Source organism: Convolutriloba macropyga, chromosome 2, assembly GCF_964194025.1.
Source record: "Convolutriloba macropyga chromosome 2, txConMacr16.3, whole genome shotgun sequence".
NCBI classification, from domain to species: domain Eukaryota; kingdom Metazoa; phylum Xenacoelomorpha; order Acoela; family Convolutidae; genus Convolutriloba; species Convolutriloba macropyga.
In genome coordinates this window covers 72,892,080-72,909,407 of record NC_134469.1, presented here as the reverse complement: position 1 = coordinate 72,909,407, position 17,328 = coordinate 72,892,080, and the positions used below count along the sequence as shown (strand labels likewise).

General features: G+C 41.2%; 3 protein-coding genes across 4 annotated transcripts in view; all 3 read left to right on the top strand.

The window, feature by feature from the left end:
- Nucleotides 1-17,328, top strand: part of LOC142334680 (uncharacterized) — a 244,017-nt gene that overhangs the window by 72,691 nt on the left and 153,998 nt on the right. The gene's annotated exons all lie outside the window — the stretch shown is intronic.
- On the top strand, nucleotides 14,104-16,057 carry LOC142334991 (uncharacterized). The gene is made up of 3 exons (XM_075383319.1): nucleotides 14,104-14,235; nucleotides 14,398-14,769; nucleotides 15,305-16,057. Exons 1-3 carry the CDS (start codon nucleotides 14,104-14,106, stop codon nucleotides 16,055-16,057), a joined length of 1,257 nt encoding a protein of 418 aa, XP_075239434.1.
- Nucleotides 16,095-16,925, top strand: LOC142334990 (uncharacterized). The gene is made up of 2 exons (XM_075383318.1): nucleotides 16,095-16,495; nucleotides 16,634-16,925. The coding sequence occupies exons 1-2, from the start codon at nucleotides 16,095-16,097 to the stop codon at nucleotides 16,923-16,925; spliced, it is 693 nt and encodes a 230-aa protein (XP_075239433.1).

The window sequence follows — 17,328 nt, the reverse complement described above, 5'->3', positions numbered from 1 at the left end:
TTGGAATCGTTGATGTGTTGTGAAATAGAATCAATAAGACTATCTATATTCGGCATTTGCTTATTTTTATATACTCTTTTTTACAAATTGCTTCATGCCAAACTTCTGAATCAAGAGCTAATTTAACAGATTTCTCTTTCTTAACTGTGATAACGATCGGAGAAATAAAAATTTTATCTGAGCATTCGTTTAGCTTTTCAATATGTCCTTGATCTGGTAGTTTCTTCAATTCATCAGATACTTTGTCTAACAAATTTATAGGAACACGACGACCTTTCCTTTTTGATGTGTTGGAGTATAGTTTTTATGGAATTTTAAACGAACTGTATGTAATTTAGACTTACCAATTCTAGAGATTAGGTCAGGAAAATTAATTGCAATGAATTTTTTGATTGGACAATGTTCGTGTTCTACCTGATTAACTGTCTTTGCACTATTAGATTGTTAAATTGAAAGTCCGAAAGCAGGGAACAAATGTCTACCTAACAACGAACGATGACCATCCGTCAATACTTGAATTTCATTCGGATTCGCGTACCAATTGTTTCTTCGGATTGACGTTTGGAGTATGCCAAGCGTTTGAATGAGTTCGTTGGAGAAAGTCTTCAATTGCTTGGGAGCCGTTTCGTGTATCCATTTTGATTTTCGGTCTGGGGAAATAATAGAGTATGCCAGGGTTTCATTTATTGTCATGCAAACGCTGCCCAAACCCACTAAAACATTTGTTGCTGTATTTCCAAATACCACAGGAAGATTGATTGATTCTATAGATTTGTAGAATCCGCTGAAAACACTAATGCAACACAATTGTCTTCATCCGGTGAGTAGTTAGATTCTAGATCAGGGTCATAATTGGCCGAAATTTTATTAACATCATCGGTTTGATTATCTTCTTTTTCAACGTTAATGACACGCTGTTTAACTTTTGGGTAGGAATTAGGATCCTTAGGTTTTCGACAAACCTTCTCGAACTGATTTCCGATACCACAATTATTGCATTTCGTTCCGCGTGCAGGGCATTTGTTACGATGTTCCAAAGTCCAACTACGTTCACAAAAATGGCATATTGTAGGCTTCTTCCGGGCACTGGAATTCATGTTTGAGTAGGGAATAACATTTGGGGTGCGCATCCACTGTACTTGATTGACTGTGGAATTGAGTTCGGATTTACTACCGTTCATTTTAAGTTAATTAAGAGTGCCAATTTCAATGTTTATTGCGATTGTCAAAGCTTTATCGGGTTCCACCGTCTCTTTTAGGAGCTCTTTTTTAATATGGTAATTTTGCTTGTTTGCAATAAAGACATCTCTGATGATGGTATCTCCCTTTTCTCCCACATCAGAGTTTTCGAAAAGTTCTTTAAGATGACCGTAGAAATTTTCAATGGTTCGCCTCTTTGTTATTTTCGCGTTAAGAAGACATATTGATTGAATGTTATATTGTGACTTCGGATAAAATTTTTGTTTAAGATATCCCAGAGACTTTTAGTTGAAATTTCATCTAAATTGACAGCCGAATTTTTTGATTTGAAGAATCGTCGTCCTTCTGTTCCGCGGCTCAAACACATCAAAGACGATGCTTTCAGATCACAAATTTTCCATTGTTTGTCTCCGCATAATACGCCTACAGTTTCAAGACGTAAACGGTGATTATTTCATGTCGTTTTTGATTGTTCATTTCTAATGCGTCTTTCTTGTTCCAATTCTGCTGCAGGATTGTCAACAGCGTCTTCATAGGCGGTTTCGGGAGGTAGAACAACATGCTCTGGAGGGTCGGCAAGGAGGAGATCCACTACAATCGCTTCGCGAGCAGGAATCGCCAATTTGAATTGTGTCCTCCAGTTTTGCCATTAAAGAGGGGGCTCTACAGTTGCTTTCTCCCAAAAGGGTTGAATTCCGAGTGGAGATTGTTGGCTACGCCACCTGTGGTCACCTGCTACGCCACACTGTGGAGAGTGTTGACTGCGCCATGTTATAGCTGAGAGATTAGCTATTTGAATTGTATCCGAATACGTTAACTAATTTATAAAGTGGAATCTCGAGGCGAATCTGTTTTAAAGTGAATCTTGCTAAATATGCTGAATGGAATCGCTAAGTGAATCCAGGTTAATTTATCTTTCGAATTTGAAGAGCGTTTACAAAGGCAACTTGAATTCAGCAGATTAAGAAAGATTATGATTAGTAAAATATAAGTAGTGTGAACAATCTATGAAATAATTTTGTAGACTAGCGGGAATATCTATATATGTGAATAATAAAATGTCATCTTAGCCTTAGTTTAAAAATGTATGAAATAAATATTAAAACTCGAGGTTTTTTTTGTAATTTAGTACACATATGAGTTTCGATATTTAATTATGTATCCATAGGTATCACAGGAACACAGAGCTCTTCTTTCCATATTAAAAAAAATCGATCCCGTATCTCGCTGGATAGGTTCCTTCCATTTCAATTTGATATTGAACACATGCCTGGTGCAAAAATGGGATTAGTAGACTACATATCCCGGCACCCAAATCAAAAGCTGAAAAAGTTTCTGCTTATGATGAAGAAATTATTGTAGCAAAGTTAAAACTTATCTCTGCATTAGTTAATTCTCTGAATTTAAGCCCTAATGAATCTGCTGTTGATTTCAACAAATTAATCCAAACACATGACCTTGCAAATCAATTTACACCTACATTTGAGGATAGAAGTAATACGATAAATTCAATTAACATACACCAAAAACGTGTACAAAGGCATGATTCTCACTAATCACTCGCGCCGCGAAATCACATTGCAAATACCAGTGGTAATTTCAACGATATGCATATCCCGTGTCGCAAATACCATTTACCACTTTTCTCGCTTGGAAAAATTCAACATATTGTAAACAATCATTCCAAAATCGGAATGAATTAACTCTCGCAACGCGCGAAACTCAATTCACTCAACATGAATTCCCGCCACTTAGAAGACATTCCACAAAAAGTCACCACCCAAAAATAGAACCAGAGCTTTTTGCCTTAAATCATCCTAGAAATCAGTTGCTCACCTCCTGTTCAAATAATCACTTTCACTTCAAAAACAATTTAGAAATTAATCTCATTGATAAAAATGAACACAACATGCCTTCTAGAAAGCGTACCACCAATGTTCGCTTCGATGACGCCCCTCGCACTGCGAATCAACACTTTACACTCCCAGCCACATCTCGCTCCGCGAGTCAACAATCCAAATCTCCGAGTAGCACTCGCGCCGCAATCTCGACCCAAATAACGACACTAACATCCCCGGCCCTTTCTTCCAACATCAGTACCCCTCTTACGCTTAGTCTACAGCTCCCAATGTTTGATTATATCGTGAATAAAGTCTTTAGTAAATCTCTCATCGCATCTCTAACAAGCAAGGATGCAGTCTTAAAAGAGGTACGGGACTGTACTCTTACAAACAACGAAAGCCGTTTAAAAGCCTTCAACCCGTATATCCACTCATATTGGAGAGATCTACACGTACGTTCCGGCTGTGTGTGTTTCGAAAAAGTAGCAATTCCGAACGTACTTCGCGAGGCGCTGATAGCTCAAACTTCTCTCCAACCTACATCTTCCGCAATGGCAAATCCGACTATACAGGCTAAAATATCTTCGAACAGGAACCGCCGTAGCCCCTCTTACTATGGCTTTGAGAGTTCGTCATCGGACTTGACAACTGCTGCCCAACCGAAACTTCCAGGCCGAACGGGAGACGTAGACAGTTTTCAGCCCCCACCTGCATCAGTTGAAACTGTTGTTGAAACTGTCCAAAACGTTGCCGAACAACAACAGGATGAGGTTAACATCTCCCCGATAATCGGAGCAGTCTCGCCACCCACCCCGTATGCTCCTTCAATTCTAAAACCCAACGTTGGATTGGTCTATGACGGTCTTTGAAGCAGAAAATCAAGAGACATCTGATGAATAAATTTGTGATTCAAAACTGCATAAAACTAAATTTTTTAAATTTAGTATTATTTTATTTTTAGCTATAATAACCAGTGCATATATTGTTACAATTTATTTAATCGGGGACCGAGTATTAACTTGTAAATATTGTTTTATCTTATAAAATTGAAAAATTGCTATTGTCACAAATTTTCCTTGTCGAAACAAGGGGTATGTGATACCCAAAGATATCATATTTCATATATTTATTTGAGGCAGTAAAATTTTATACGATGCATTTAATTAAGTTCAATGTCATTTGCCCTTGATTATCATTTTATGTTAGTTCAAGCCTTGACTTATCTTGTTCATCTTCATCCTTCTTGGTTTCCCGCTTCGTGATCAGTACATGTCTGATCACACCTTATTCAATTGATTAAAAGCACTTGAGTTTCATAAGTTTACTTTCTTAAATCAAATTCAGTTGACAATTCTCTCCTTGTATCTCGCGCCGCAAGTAAACAAAATTAGATCAACTTTGGATTTTGCGCCGTAAAACGCATCCTGAACAAATTAAGCTAACTCGCTCCGCAAGAGACGGGCGCATTTTAATAGTGTACGACACTCGCGCCAAATGTTGACTGACAAAAATAACCTAAAAATCTTTTTGAAAGGTCAGATACCAAGGAAACCTATCTGCGGCTTCGTATGGTTTGACAAGCAATAAATAACTCTGACGCCAAATATTGACTGAGAAAAATAACCTAATGTTACTAAAGCTCAAAAAATTGCGAAGAACTTTTGCGCCAAATGGTTTATCTCGGAAATCTGGACTTCAGTGTTTGTTGAAATACTACACCGTTTGCAGTATTCGAATGTGAAGCATACAGGTTTTGTCCGCCTGAATCTGAAATCCCCGGTAACTGGGGCTACCCAAACAATGTCTGGCTTCTGATACAACAACAAATAATTACAATCAGGAGCTGAAACAGAATTAAATAGCCTCCCGGATTCACTTGGAGACTGTTTTGTAAGTTTATCACAACAATTAGGCTAATTATTGTTTATAACTACTCTGTCTAAAACCAGATCTACAACTATAAATTGAGCAATTGATTATTTGCGATTTAAGGAAAACGCAAGCTTCCCACCCCTACCTGAGATGCAGCTACAGTTGAGCTTAAAAGATGGTGGGAAGCCAAAATGGATTAACAAATGTATAATTCAGGCTCTGAAAAAAGGAGGCTGTTTTAAATTTTGTGAAAGAAATGTTGCGGCTTGCTTTTGCAAAAAAAAAATTGTCGACATCTCGTAGCAATTTCCTTCTTCAAAAGTAACGAAATATATACCAGGATCACATTTTTAAAAAAGTAATTTAACCACATCACCAAGCAACACCAATAAGAAAATCATCACCAGAGGTTTCTTAATCAATACTAGGAAGCCAACTATTATGATGGATAATTCCGTCAGTCTTCGGTTCTATGAGAGACGTTGTTTTGAATAATTTTTGAACCTTCCACTTACAATCTGTAGCAACACAAAAAACATTAAAGTCAAAAATGGGAAAAAGTCAATTTCTTGTAATTTCTAGATTTTCCACCAATCAAAACAGTGCTCGAAGAGACTATTATTAGTTTGCACTGTATACTCGGTTTCTTTATTGTTGCCAGCTAGGAGAAAATGTAAAACATTCATCAAATTCGAATAGGCTAGGATTTTTAAGGCAATTCCCATTTTAACGCAATCTTGATTCGATATCTAGCTGATCCAATTTCAGTCAAATTACGTCAGCAGTAGGACTGTTCACCGGACCGAGCAGATTCAAATACATTTGATTGCAAATCATATTTCTTAAAGCTGTTTTCTGCTTTTGAATAGTTGACAAACTCAAATAATCGATTAGGTGACTTTTTGAAATTTTCCGCCTTTTAAATGTTGGAAAAAGAGAAAATAGTTGGTGAACTTTGCCAGCAGCAAACTGTAAAAACAACTTCCAATGACAGCATCACAACCAAAATTCATTTATTATTTTATCTCTTAGGAGTCGTCTAATTATTCAAGGAACCTCAGGACGCAGGATTATCATGATCCAAATATATTAGCATTGTTAGTTCTTGTTTTGTCAATACCTTTGACAAGACTGCTTGAAATCAAGTGTTCCGTTGAGCCCTGGACTGCTGAGTTACTCGTTTTAAGCACCCAGTAACATAGCACAGCTTGATAAGCCTTCATAAGTACTGTGTCTAAAACCAGAACCATATATATTAAGTCGGCCATTGAATAATTCTGAATCACGGAAAATGCAAGCTTCGCACTGCATACGAGAGATTCACTTACAGTTGAACGTAAAGCAACGTAGGAGACCAAAATTAATTAACCAAAAATATAATTTAGGCTCTGATGTGTGAAGGCTAATTTTAAGACTCAATAAAACTATTTTTGTGGCTAGCATTAGCAAACGACCAAAATCATTAACTTCTCGAATTAGTTTTTTTTAAATTCACGGAATTTGTTGCAGGATCGGAGTTAAAAAAAGTAACGTAACTTCTTCACAAATCAATACAAAATGAAGAAAGAGTCAGCGCAGGTCTCCTTATAACTACCTGGACGCCAACGATTATACTAAATAACTTCATCAATTTTTGGGTCTTTGAGAGAAGTTGGGTTCCAGAAAATTTTTGAGCGTTCCTCTTACAAACTGTAGCACCTTGAAAATTCTTAAAGGTCAGAATTGAGCAAAGTCAATCTCTCGTAACTTCGAGATTCTCCACCGTTCTGAACAGTGCTCGAAGAGACAAGAAAGTGAGACAATACATCTGAATATTAATCAACCTGACCGGAAAAACTCTTGGCCGAATGTCAGGTGTGGAAACTCAAGTGTGAGTCTTTATATTACTTCGGGTACTTTTTTAGAAACCAACCACTTCCTCGCACCTCTTCTTCTATCTATTTGCAATAAAATTTATTATCTGGATGATCAGAATTCATGTTTGCATAAGCTGTTGCAAAATATTACGAGCATTATATCGTTTGATGGACTTGAAAACCAACTGGTTTCTCAAAACAAAACTCTCTCTAATGTGCAATACCACATAATACTCTGACCTCTTTCTTCCACATTTTGTGCCGAACTGTTTGTCAATTGAAATAAACTATCTTGAAATTTAAAAAAATGATATTGAAATGTTATTATTTTGGACGATTCATTTAAAAGCCAGAAGTGTAAACAAAAAGGCATTAAAATCAGTGAGATCAAATTTCATTTTTCCCAATTTAATTTTCAATGGGTGTGCAGAATCTGCACTCACACATGAAAATGGATTGAGAAATCCAAATTTGATCAACATTAGAATTTTTCCCTAAAAAGATCCCAAGGTAAGTCGTGTTTTCCGATGGGGCTTATCTAACCGATCAAAAGGTTGATGTAACAAATTGACGATGAAATTATATAAACCTACATCTGAAGAAAAAATCCCGAAAGAGGAGAACTCCATTTCTGCAGAAAAGGTACCACGTTCTGTAAAGAAAATAAATCATGTAAAACTGCTAGCTTTAGTTTTTTTTCGGAAAATGGGAAGCAAAATAAAGGACACGAAATGACATAATTCATTGGTCCTTTAAAGCGGCATTTTCACTTTGTTAAATGATTTTAGTTTAAAAGGATTTTTTAAACGTACACCACTTAATTTTAAAAAAGTTGTCAATCTCTTCCCATTTGGAATAAGGTCAACACTGTGGATAAGCGGGGTCGAAACATTATCTGCAAGCGCACATTACCGAGCCTCGTTGTTTACTCTAAAGTCACTTAAAGTAAATGACGAATGTCTGTTAAGTTTTCTGCAGACTTCAATGGGAAGCAACTAGTTTTACCCAAAGTTACGCAGGAATGTCAGACCATCGCAAAATTTTCAAAATTTGTCAGAAAACACAAAATCTATTTAGTCCACACTTAAAAGAATAAGACCCAAATTGACACTTTTATTATGACATGACAACCTAAAAGGTCAAGCTGAACTAAATGTGTTGTTATGGACGGAATGATCATTGAATGCTTTAAAAGCCTTTTTAGGGTTTCAAAGCGTTAAATCAAGGGAAATTGTTCCCCAAAACTTTGCCAGTCGCTTTCCAATCTTCAGCTTATATTGAATTATAATGCTATGTTATTGATGTGATAATTCTTAAGCATATTTTGCCGCCTAAATGTTGTAAACTTGATTTCTTCGACAAGTTTGAATGATAATCACCGAAAACAAGCTAAACAAAGGTGCACGTGGCGAAACAAAAGAAATGATTGAATAAAGAAATTGAAATAAGGATCCTATTTTTGAAACAACAAAACCCAAGGAATTGAAGAAGAAAGACGACAACGGCAGCTCCCCCGACCGGGACCAGACGGCCATTGTCATTTGGCGCCAATAAATTGGAGAATCATTGAGAACCTACAAAGGATTTGCACCTGGCCAAATGTCTAATGTGATCGAAGACGCATTCAGTGATATCATGGTGATTGAGAGTTTACTGAGATCACTACAACTGGGAGTGAACTGAGTAACAGGAAACACACTGAGAGCAGCAGACAACCGAGGAAAGCCGAGGATCAGGAAACAAGGGTCCGGTGTCTAAACAGATAAGAAACTCTTACAAACTTTAAAATAAATTTAACAGTGTAGATTTAGTAGATTCTGGGGGCACCGGTAACGTTCACGACCAAGCACATATCATAGAGTTATCATAAAAGCAGCTAGTCACTGGTAAAAGAAAAAAGAAAAAGGAAAAGAGAAGCTTGGTAGGAAAAGAGAAGCTTCCATCATCATAAACTGGTTGATATATAATTCCGAAGGTTTTTTTTTGTTAATATATTAGCGTTTTTAAATTGTTATATTACAAAGTTCGGGTCCGGCGAATTGTGTTACAACATCCGAGCAGCCATCACGACCCCAGTAGTGCCCGCCACGAGCCAGCACGACCCAGCAGTGACAGCTAGGAGCCAGCACGACCACAGTAGTGCCCGCCACGAGCCAGCATGACCTAACAGTGCCCGCCACGAGCCAGCAAGACCCAGCAGTCCCCGCCAAGAGCCAGCACGACCCAGCAGCGCCCGCCACGAGCCAGCACGAGCCAGCAGTGACCGCCACGAGCCAGCACGACCCCAGTAGTGCCCGCCACGAGCCAGCACGACCCAGCAGTGCCCGCCAAGAGCCAGCACGACACAGCAGTGTCCGCCACGAGCCAGCACGACCCAGCAGTGCCCGCCACGAGCCAGCACGACCCAGCAGTGCCCGCCACGAGCCAGCACGACCCCAGTAGTGCCCGCCACGAGCCAGCACGACCCAGTAGTGCCCGCCACGAGCCATCATGACCCAACAGTGCCCGCCACGAGCCAGCAAGACCCAGCAGTCCCCGCCAAGAGCCAGCACGACCCAGCAGTGCCCGCCACGAGCCAGCACGAGCCAGCAGTGACCACCACGAGCCAGCACGACCCCAGTAGTGCACGCCACGAGCCAGCACGACCCAGCAGTCCCCGCCAAGAGCCAGCACGACTCAGCAGTGCCCGCCACGAGCCAGCACGACCCAGCAGTGACCGCCACGAGCCAGCACGACCCCAGTAGTGCCCGCCACGAGCCAGCACGACCCAGCAGTGCCCGCCACGAGCCAGCACGACCCAGCAGTGCCCGCCACGAGCCAGCACGACCCACCAGTGCCCGCCACGAGCCAGCACGACGCAGCAGTGCCCACCACGAGCCGGCACGACGCAGCAGTGCCCGCCACGACCCAGCACGACCCAGCATTGCCCGCCACGAGCCAGCACAACCCCAGCAGTGCTCTATAAGAGCCAGCACGATCCAGTAGTTCCAAGCCCGTCCTAGCAGTGCCCACCACGAGCCAGCTGCCCCCCAAGGTCACTCAGAGTGCCCTCCAGGGTCACACAAAGAGTTCCCGAAGGTCACTTAAGTGCCCACCAAGGACACCAAGAGTGCCCCCAAAGTCAACGAAGTGCCTTCCAAGGTCACACAAAGAGCCCCCCAAGGTCACCAAAGTGCCCCCCAAGGTCACCCAAGTTGACCACACCTGACTCCAATGTCACACAAAGTGCCGCCAAAGGTCACCAAAGTGCCCCTCAAGCTCACCCAAGTTGACCACACCTGGCCCCCCAAGGTCACACGAAGTGCCCCCAAGGTCACGCAGAGTGCCCACCAAAGTCACCAAAGTGCCCCCCCAAGGTCATCAAAGTGCCCCCCAAGGTCACGCAAGTTGACCACACCTTACACCAAGGTCGCCAAAGTGCCATCAAAGGCCAATCAAATTGGTCAAAATAGCCCCCCAATAGTGACTCCATCAACCCCAAAGGTCACCAAAATCGGACCACCTAACCGTATTTTGTGACACCAAAAGCCGTTAGAGTGGATTTTGAAAGCTCCTTCACACTCAACCACTTAACACAAACGGCTGCTCATTACAAAGTTTGAGAAAATGAGGACAAAATTGTCAAGGAAAATAAAAGTGAGTAACGGCAAGCAAAACATCAGCAGCACCGTCAAGCTTTTTAAACAACAATTAAAGACAATGCAGCTACTATTTCGAGAGATCAAAAAGCAAATTTCAGATGATCTGGAACCTGAAATAATCTTACAAACATATCAAGAGTTCAAAAAGCTGATGGAACAAGCTGAAGTACTCGTTGACGTCATGACGCAATCTGAAAGCACTCAAGTGGTAGAACCTCTCGAAGAAGCGGAAGAACTGACGTCGATGAAATTTGAAATTATGCAAACCGTCAAACAGCACGAGATCACGAAGAGACAGTTTCGGTCGAGAGCAAGCAGTCGCTAATCAGTACACAGCCACCTATCAACCGCTTCCAAAGTTGAAGGTAGAAAGGAGAATAGAAATAATGATAATTAGAGTATCTTTTGTTGATAATCATCAACAAAAGAGTTCCGTTTGGGCACACTTTTGATGCAGCCCAGAACCAAGAAAAATTTGAAGACCAGCCAAATAATTTTGTCAATTCGACCAGCAGCGTACTTTACGAGCTGAGAAATAGAAACATTCAAAGAGTTGTATCATCCAATGAGGAAAAGCAGAACAAGGATCAAAACCCAACCGAACCAGACAAATCGTCACAACTAGATCAACCGGGAGTTTCTGATATTTTTCAGCTTCAAGGATCAGGCGATCACAATATCTCAAAAGAGAACAAAAAATATTTAATCTCTAGCCACCAGATAACTACGCCGACAAGTCAGTATCATCCATTCGACGCCTATAGGAAAGCTAACGAGAACAATTTTGAGCCCTCATACTATCAGTCAATTTTCTGTGCTGATCAACAACAGAAAAATCATTCTCCATTGAGACAAGAAGACCCTAAGAGACAGTTGGACAAAAATGTTGACAATAGACCAACTATGATCATTTCCTTGGATCATTCGCCTACAAGTAGCGCTAAGCCACAAACAACAAACGAAACCTCAGGTCCTCTAAATATTATCCCTAGTCTTCAACTAACAGAAAAATGCGTTCGCGATGCAAACAGCCTACTGCCGAATCAACAAAACACCATAAGGAATTCTGAGAACGAAATAGTGAACATTAACACCAACAGCTATCAAGCATTCTCAAACACCAACCCTATTAGGACAAATCAAGTCTAATCCAGCAATGAAATGCCGGCTCCCCCTTTAACAACCAATCGACCGTATTTCATTGGGAGCGAAGAAGCAGGCAACATGAATCCAACAAACACTTCTCAACTAAGTAAGAACAGCTATCAGAAAACAGATCGGCCTTACATTGCACAAGCTAACGGATCAACAGCTGCCACGGAAATTTTTATGTGCCAGTTGAAACAAAAGAATCTTGGATACGAACCGCAGCAAGTATGTTGCCCCTGGAGCCATGCCAGATCAACAAAATGTTCTCACCAATAACTTTCAAAACACAACGTTCGGTCGTGAACACTTTTATAACGCGACTGACGCAGGACGAAATCCTAAAAACCTCGTTGAACAACAAGGTAACTACGCTACAACCCAACCAGCCCTCAATGGTTACTACGCGTAACCAGGCGAATATCAGAACTACCAAAACCACAATCAACACCAGCCCTTCTTTCGAAATAACCACCGCTCGGTCAAGCTCCCAGACATTCGCGTAAATAGGTTTGACGAAGATCCGCTGAAATAGAATGAGTGGTCTAGTATGTTTTCATCAATAATCCACAATAATCGCGACATCTCGGAAATTGAAAGAATGAGCTACCTGCAGTCCCTAGTCATTGGCTCAGCAAAAAAAGCCGTTTCTGGATACTTGCGCAACCCAGGTTTTTATCACGAAGCGTTGTCGGAACTGGAAGGCCGCTTTGGAAAACCGCAGCACGTCGTATCAGCATTAACCAAAGAACTAGAGCTATGGCAACAACCACAAGCAAGCGATCACGCGACCTTGATCAGCTATGCGTCCTTTCTACGCAAACTGGTTCAAACATTCAACGCCCATGGATTCTATGCCGATTTGAAGTCATCATACTTAGTTCGGATAGCACGGGATAAATTAACATGGTCTTTGAAAATGAGGTTGAGTGAACACCTTGTGGATATCAATAGTACCTTCCCAGGAATAGAAGACCTCTCAAATTGGATGGATAGACAAGCTAGAGCTTGTGAAAAGCTACAGGAGTCCGTATCACTTCAAAATCAACCGAATGATAACGGAAAACAAACAAATTTTAATCGGCGAGACAAAAATAACCACCACAATGGAAATAACAACCATCAATCCAAGTTCTTTAATCAAAACATAAACAACAACAAAAGATATGGCAACCGAAACTCGAACATGAACGGTAGTTTCAGAAAAGGAAGCGAGCCAGTCAACAATAATAGTCACAATAACGTGCGACAAGACAATATTGGGGGAACACCACAGTTTATGAACAACAGCGTAAGTACTTCCTCGAACAACAACCGAATTTCCGAAAGAAATTCTTCCAACACTCAGCAAACTAAGAGCAAGAAATGCCCGGTAGATCAAGGCGACCACTACATTCGAAAATATTCTAATTTTTTGCAGATGTCACCATCTGAGCGAAATTCGGAAGTGAAGAAAAATCTGCTCTGCTACAACTGTCTAAGTCCCAATCACACTGCAAAAAATTGCCCATCAAAATTATTATGTAGACATTGCTCACGCAAGCGTCATTCAATGCTACACGATAAAAACAATAGCCCTAATCAGAAAACAAACATCACACAACACGAATTGCCCTTTTGTGAATCGTTCGAAGATATAAATAGCGGAACAAAACCGTCAAGTTATACACCTGTCTTCCCGAGGAGAATCCGAAATCAATTGCCAATGATACCCATCAAACTATTTGAACGCAACGAGCACTTCGAGTGCTACGCGCTATTGGACAGCTGCAGCACAATCTCATATGCTTTTGATCCGATGGTTACCAAATTGAATGCACCACAAACAAGCTCGGAAACGATTCTGAACGTCTCAACAGCTTTTGGCGACACTTCTATGGAAGCAAAGCTAGTACAGCTTGACATCGGGCTCTTCTGGAGCCAACGACCATTGTTCCGTCTAAACTACTTTTACTCAATAAAAAATTGTCACATCGAGGAAGCGCCCGTGACACAGTTAAATGAGGTATGCAGCAAGTACCCACACCTACAACGCATCAACTTCCCGCAATTGGAAAACAACAAAATCCAAGTTCTGCTTGGAATTGATGCAACACAGTACATACTCGAGCGAGAGTTCTTGCAGGGTCCTAAAAACACCCCGTTTGCAATTCGCAGTCTACTTGGATGGACCATAACAGGCCCCATTAAATTTGACAATGACAAACCCGAAAAAACAAACTTTCTGTCACATAGTTTTGAGGCTTTTGATAGGGAAATGACTTTTTCAACAAAAGATGATGAAGACCCTTTAACGGAATCCGTGACCAGTTTCTGGAAAATTGACACATCAGGAACGGAAAATGAAGACGAATTTTGCCTTTCCAAGAACGACCAAAGCGGCGGGCAGTAGAAATGCTTACAAACACAGTGAGACATACAGGAGAAAGATATGAAATCAGTTTCCTCTGGAGAGAAAGAGTTACCCTTGAGAACAATTACCCCGTAGCAAAAGCTCAAGTCCAAAGCCATGACAAAAAACTCAAGAAGGACAAAACCTTGAAAGATATGTATCATAAAACACTCGACACTGACCTTGAAAAAGGATATGTCAAATCAGTGACCTTCAGTTACACTACACCCGATCGCGTCTGGTACCTACCACACCATCTTGTTACCAACCCCAATAAACCGGGAAAGGTGCGCCGTGTCTCAAACGCTGCATCAACATTCAAAGGAAATTCACTGAATAGCAATCTTCTCACATGACCCGACTTACTAAACAATCTTGTCGGGCTCTTACTTCAATTTAGAGAAAAACCTGTTGCTATCACGGCTGATATTGAAGCCATGTTTATGCAGGTTGGCATTATAGCAACAGATCAACCCTCCATGAGATTTCTGTGGGCAACTGAGCGAAGTATAAAACAGTTCCAGTACACCCGCCTAATCTTCGGCGCTCGATGCTCGCCAACAACAGCAATTCTTGTTCTTCAAAAAACTGCTAACGATTTCTCACCAAACCAGGCCGTTAAGGATATAGTCTACAACAGTTTTTATATGGACGATTTTGTACACTCGTTCGAGACAATTCAACAGGCTAAAGATAACACAGCTTTGCTTAAGAAAACGCTTTTGAAAAGCGGGTTCAATTTGACAAAATTTGTCTCAAACGAAAGATCCGCTGTACAAGATTATGACGACAGCAACGAATACGACAAAGATTGTCATCGAGTGCTTGGAGTTCACTGGAATAAGTAAGCTGACAGATTTTTCCACAAAAAATCATCAAAGTTTGACAACAACGGTAACAGCTATTCAATCAGGAAACTTCTGTTGCTAATCGCCTGTCTTTTTGATCCGTTAGGCATTTTAGCCCCGCTAGTAATTAAACTCAAGATTATTCTACAGGATATCTATAGGAAAAACGGATTCTGATCAAAAAATGGATTGACAAATATCAATATGCACCACCTATTGAATTTCCTCGCTGCATAAGTCCCAAATCAAGAGCAAATGAACTACGTGAACTCCATATATTCAGCGACGCCTCGCAACTAGCTTATGGAGCTGTAGCTTATATCAAAACTTCTTCAGAAAATGACGTTTCATGCTGGTTTCTCATAAGCAAAGCCAAGGTTGCTCCGATCAAGCAGCTCAGTATTCCTAAAATGGAGCTCCAGGCCGCAGTTTTTGGAAGCCATTTAGCTAGATTCGTTAAAACCCACCAAAATATTTTGTTCAAGGAAACCGTCTTTTGGTGTGACAGCACAGCAGTCCTAGCGTGGACAAGAGCACGAACAAGCTTAAAGTTTACGTGTCCAACAGGGTGCGCGAAATTCAAGACAACTCATCATCTGATAGCTGGTATCACATCAGTGGCAAGAATAACCCAGCCGATCACGTATCTCGCGGTATTGATCCAGATGAGCTGCCAAAACTTTGGCTAACTCCACCCTCGTTTTTGTTTGAATCAAAAGACAGCTGGAACAAGATACTCAGCGCGGAGAAAACAAACGTCACAACAATACAACAACCAGTAAAATCAATCATTGACGTCAAGAGATTCTCGAAGTGGACCAAGCTACTCAAAACAACCGCACAAGTCTTTCGTTTCCTGGACATAATTAAAACCAAGCAAAAAAGAGCTCCCAACTGTACGGATATTGAAAAATCGAGAAATCATGTGTTCAAAGCGTCACAACAGACCTCTTTCGGTGCTTCAATCTGCTTACTGAACCAGAAGAAATCTCTTCCAACGAAAGACAAACTTCTACAGCTTTCCCCGTTTCTCCAAGACAACATTTTACGTGCTTGCGGCAGAACCAAAAGGAGTACATTGTGTTACAACACGAAACACCCAATTATTCTAAACGCAAAAGAGTTCATTACCCTACTCTTTCCAATCAAATGCCACGAAATCTGTATGCATTTTGGAACTGAATATGTGATTAACTATGTGCAAGAAAACTTTTACGTGTTTGGTCTTCGCCCTCCGCAGTATCACCTGCAGGTGCTTTGATTGCAGACGATTCAAAAGCCAAGGACTTCAACCCCCTATGGCGGAACTACCCGACATCAGATTTCCACAAGACCAGTCTCCTGTAGTTTTTACAAACGTTGGAATCGACTATATTGGCCCCTTTACTGTTATTCAGCGGAACAAAGAAGAAAAAGCCAATATCTGCCTCTTCAATTGTCTAGTCACACAAGCTGTGGACTTGGAAGTGACAGAAGACTTAACGACAACCACTTGCATGACGGCCATCCGAAGATATATCACCAGACGCGGACAACCTCGACTCATCCTCATTGACAATGGTTGCAACTTTCTTGGAGCCAGAAAACAGATACGAAGACAACCCCTCAAACTTGACCATGATTTCATTAGACAGAAACTAATGAAGGAGTCTGTCGAATGGCGTCTAAACCCTTCTTCTGCTCCTGATTTCGGTGGGGTGTAGGAGAGGCTCGTACAAATTGCAAAACGAGCTCTTCTCTTGAATCTCGGATCTGCGAAGTTGACATGGGACGTCTTCTCCACCATTGTTATCGAAACAGAGAGTCTTGTCAATGCGAGACCTTTAACACACCTTAGAAGTGACATCGAGGACGAGGACCCGTTTACACCCAACCACTTTCCGATCGGTAGAGCGTTTCCCAATGTCCCAGCGTGTGTCTTCAAAGAGACTCCCACAATCCAGACGAAGACGTGGACCCAAGTGCGACAACGAATCGAAGCAATCTGGAAAAGACTTCTAAAAGAGTACATTACAACCCTGAACACAAGGAAGAAGTGGTTAAAACCTGATGCCAAGTTGGAAGTGAATGACGTCGTTTGGGTTTTGGAAGAATGGACCCCAAGAGGAATTTGTACCTGGGACGCGTGACAAGGACGTTCACCGGCCCCGACAAAACAGCTAGGTCATGTGAAGTAAAAACTGCTTTAGGCTTTTTAACCCGACCAGCTGTTAAACTTACACATGTTTTCCCAAAAACACCCCCGGCAGGTTAGGTAGGCCCCGAGAATGTTATCGATGTGATAATTCTTAAGCATATTTTGCCGCCTAAATGTTGTAAACTTGATTTTTTCGACCAGTTTGAATGATAATCATCGAAAACAAGCTAAACAAAGGTGCACGTGGTGAAACAAAAGAAATGATTGAATAAAGAAATTGAAACAAGGATCCTATTTTTGAAACAACAAAACCCAAGGAATTGAAGAAGAAAGACGACAACGGCAACTCCCCCGACCGGGACCAGACGGCCATTGTCATGCTATGCTGGAACTGG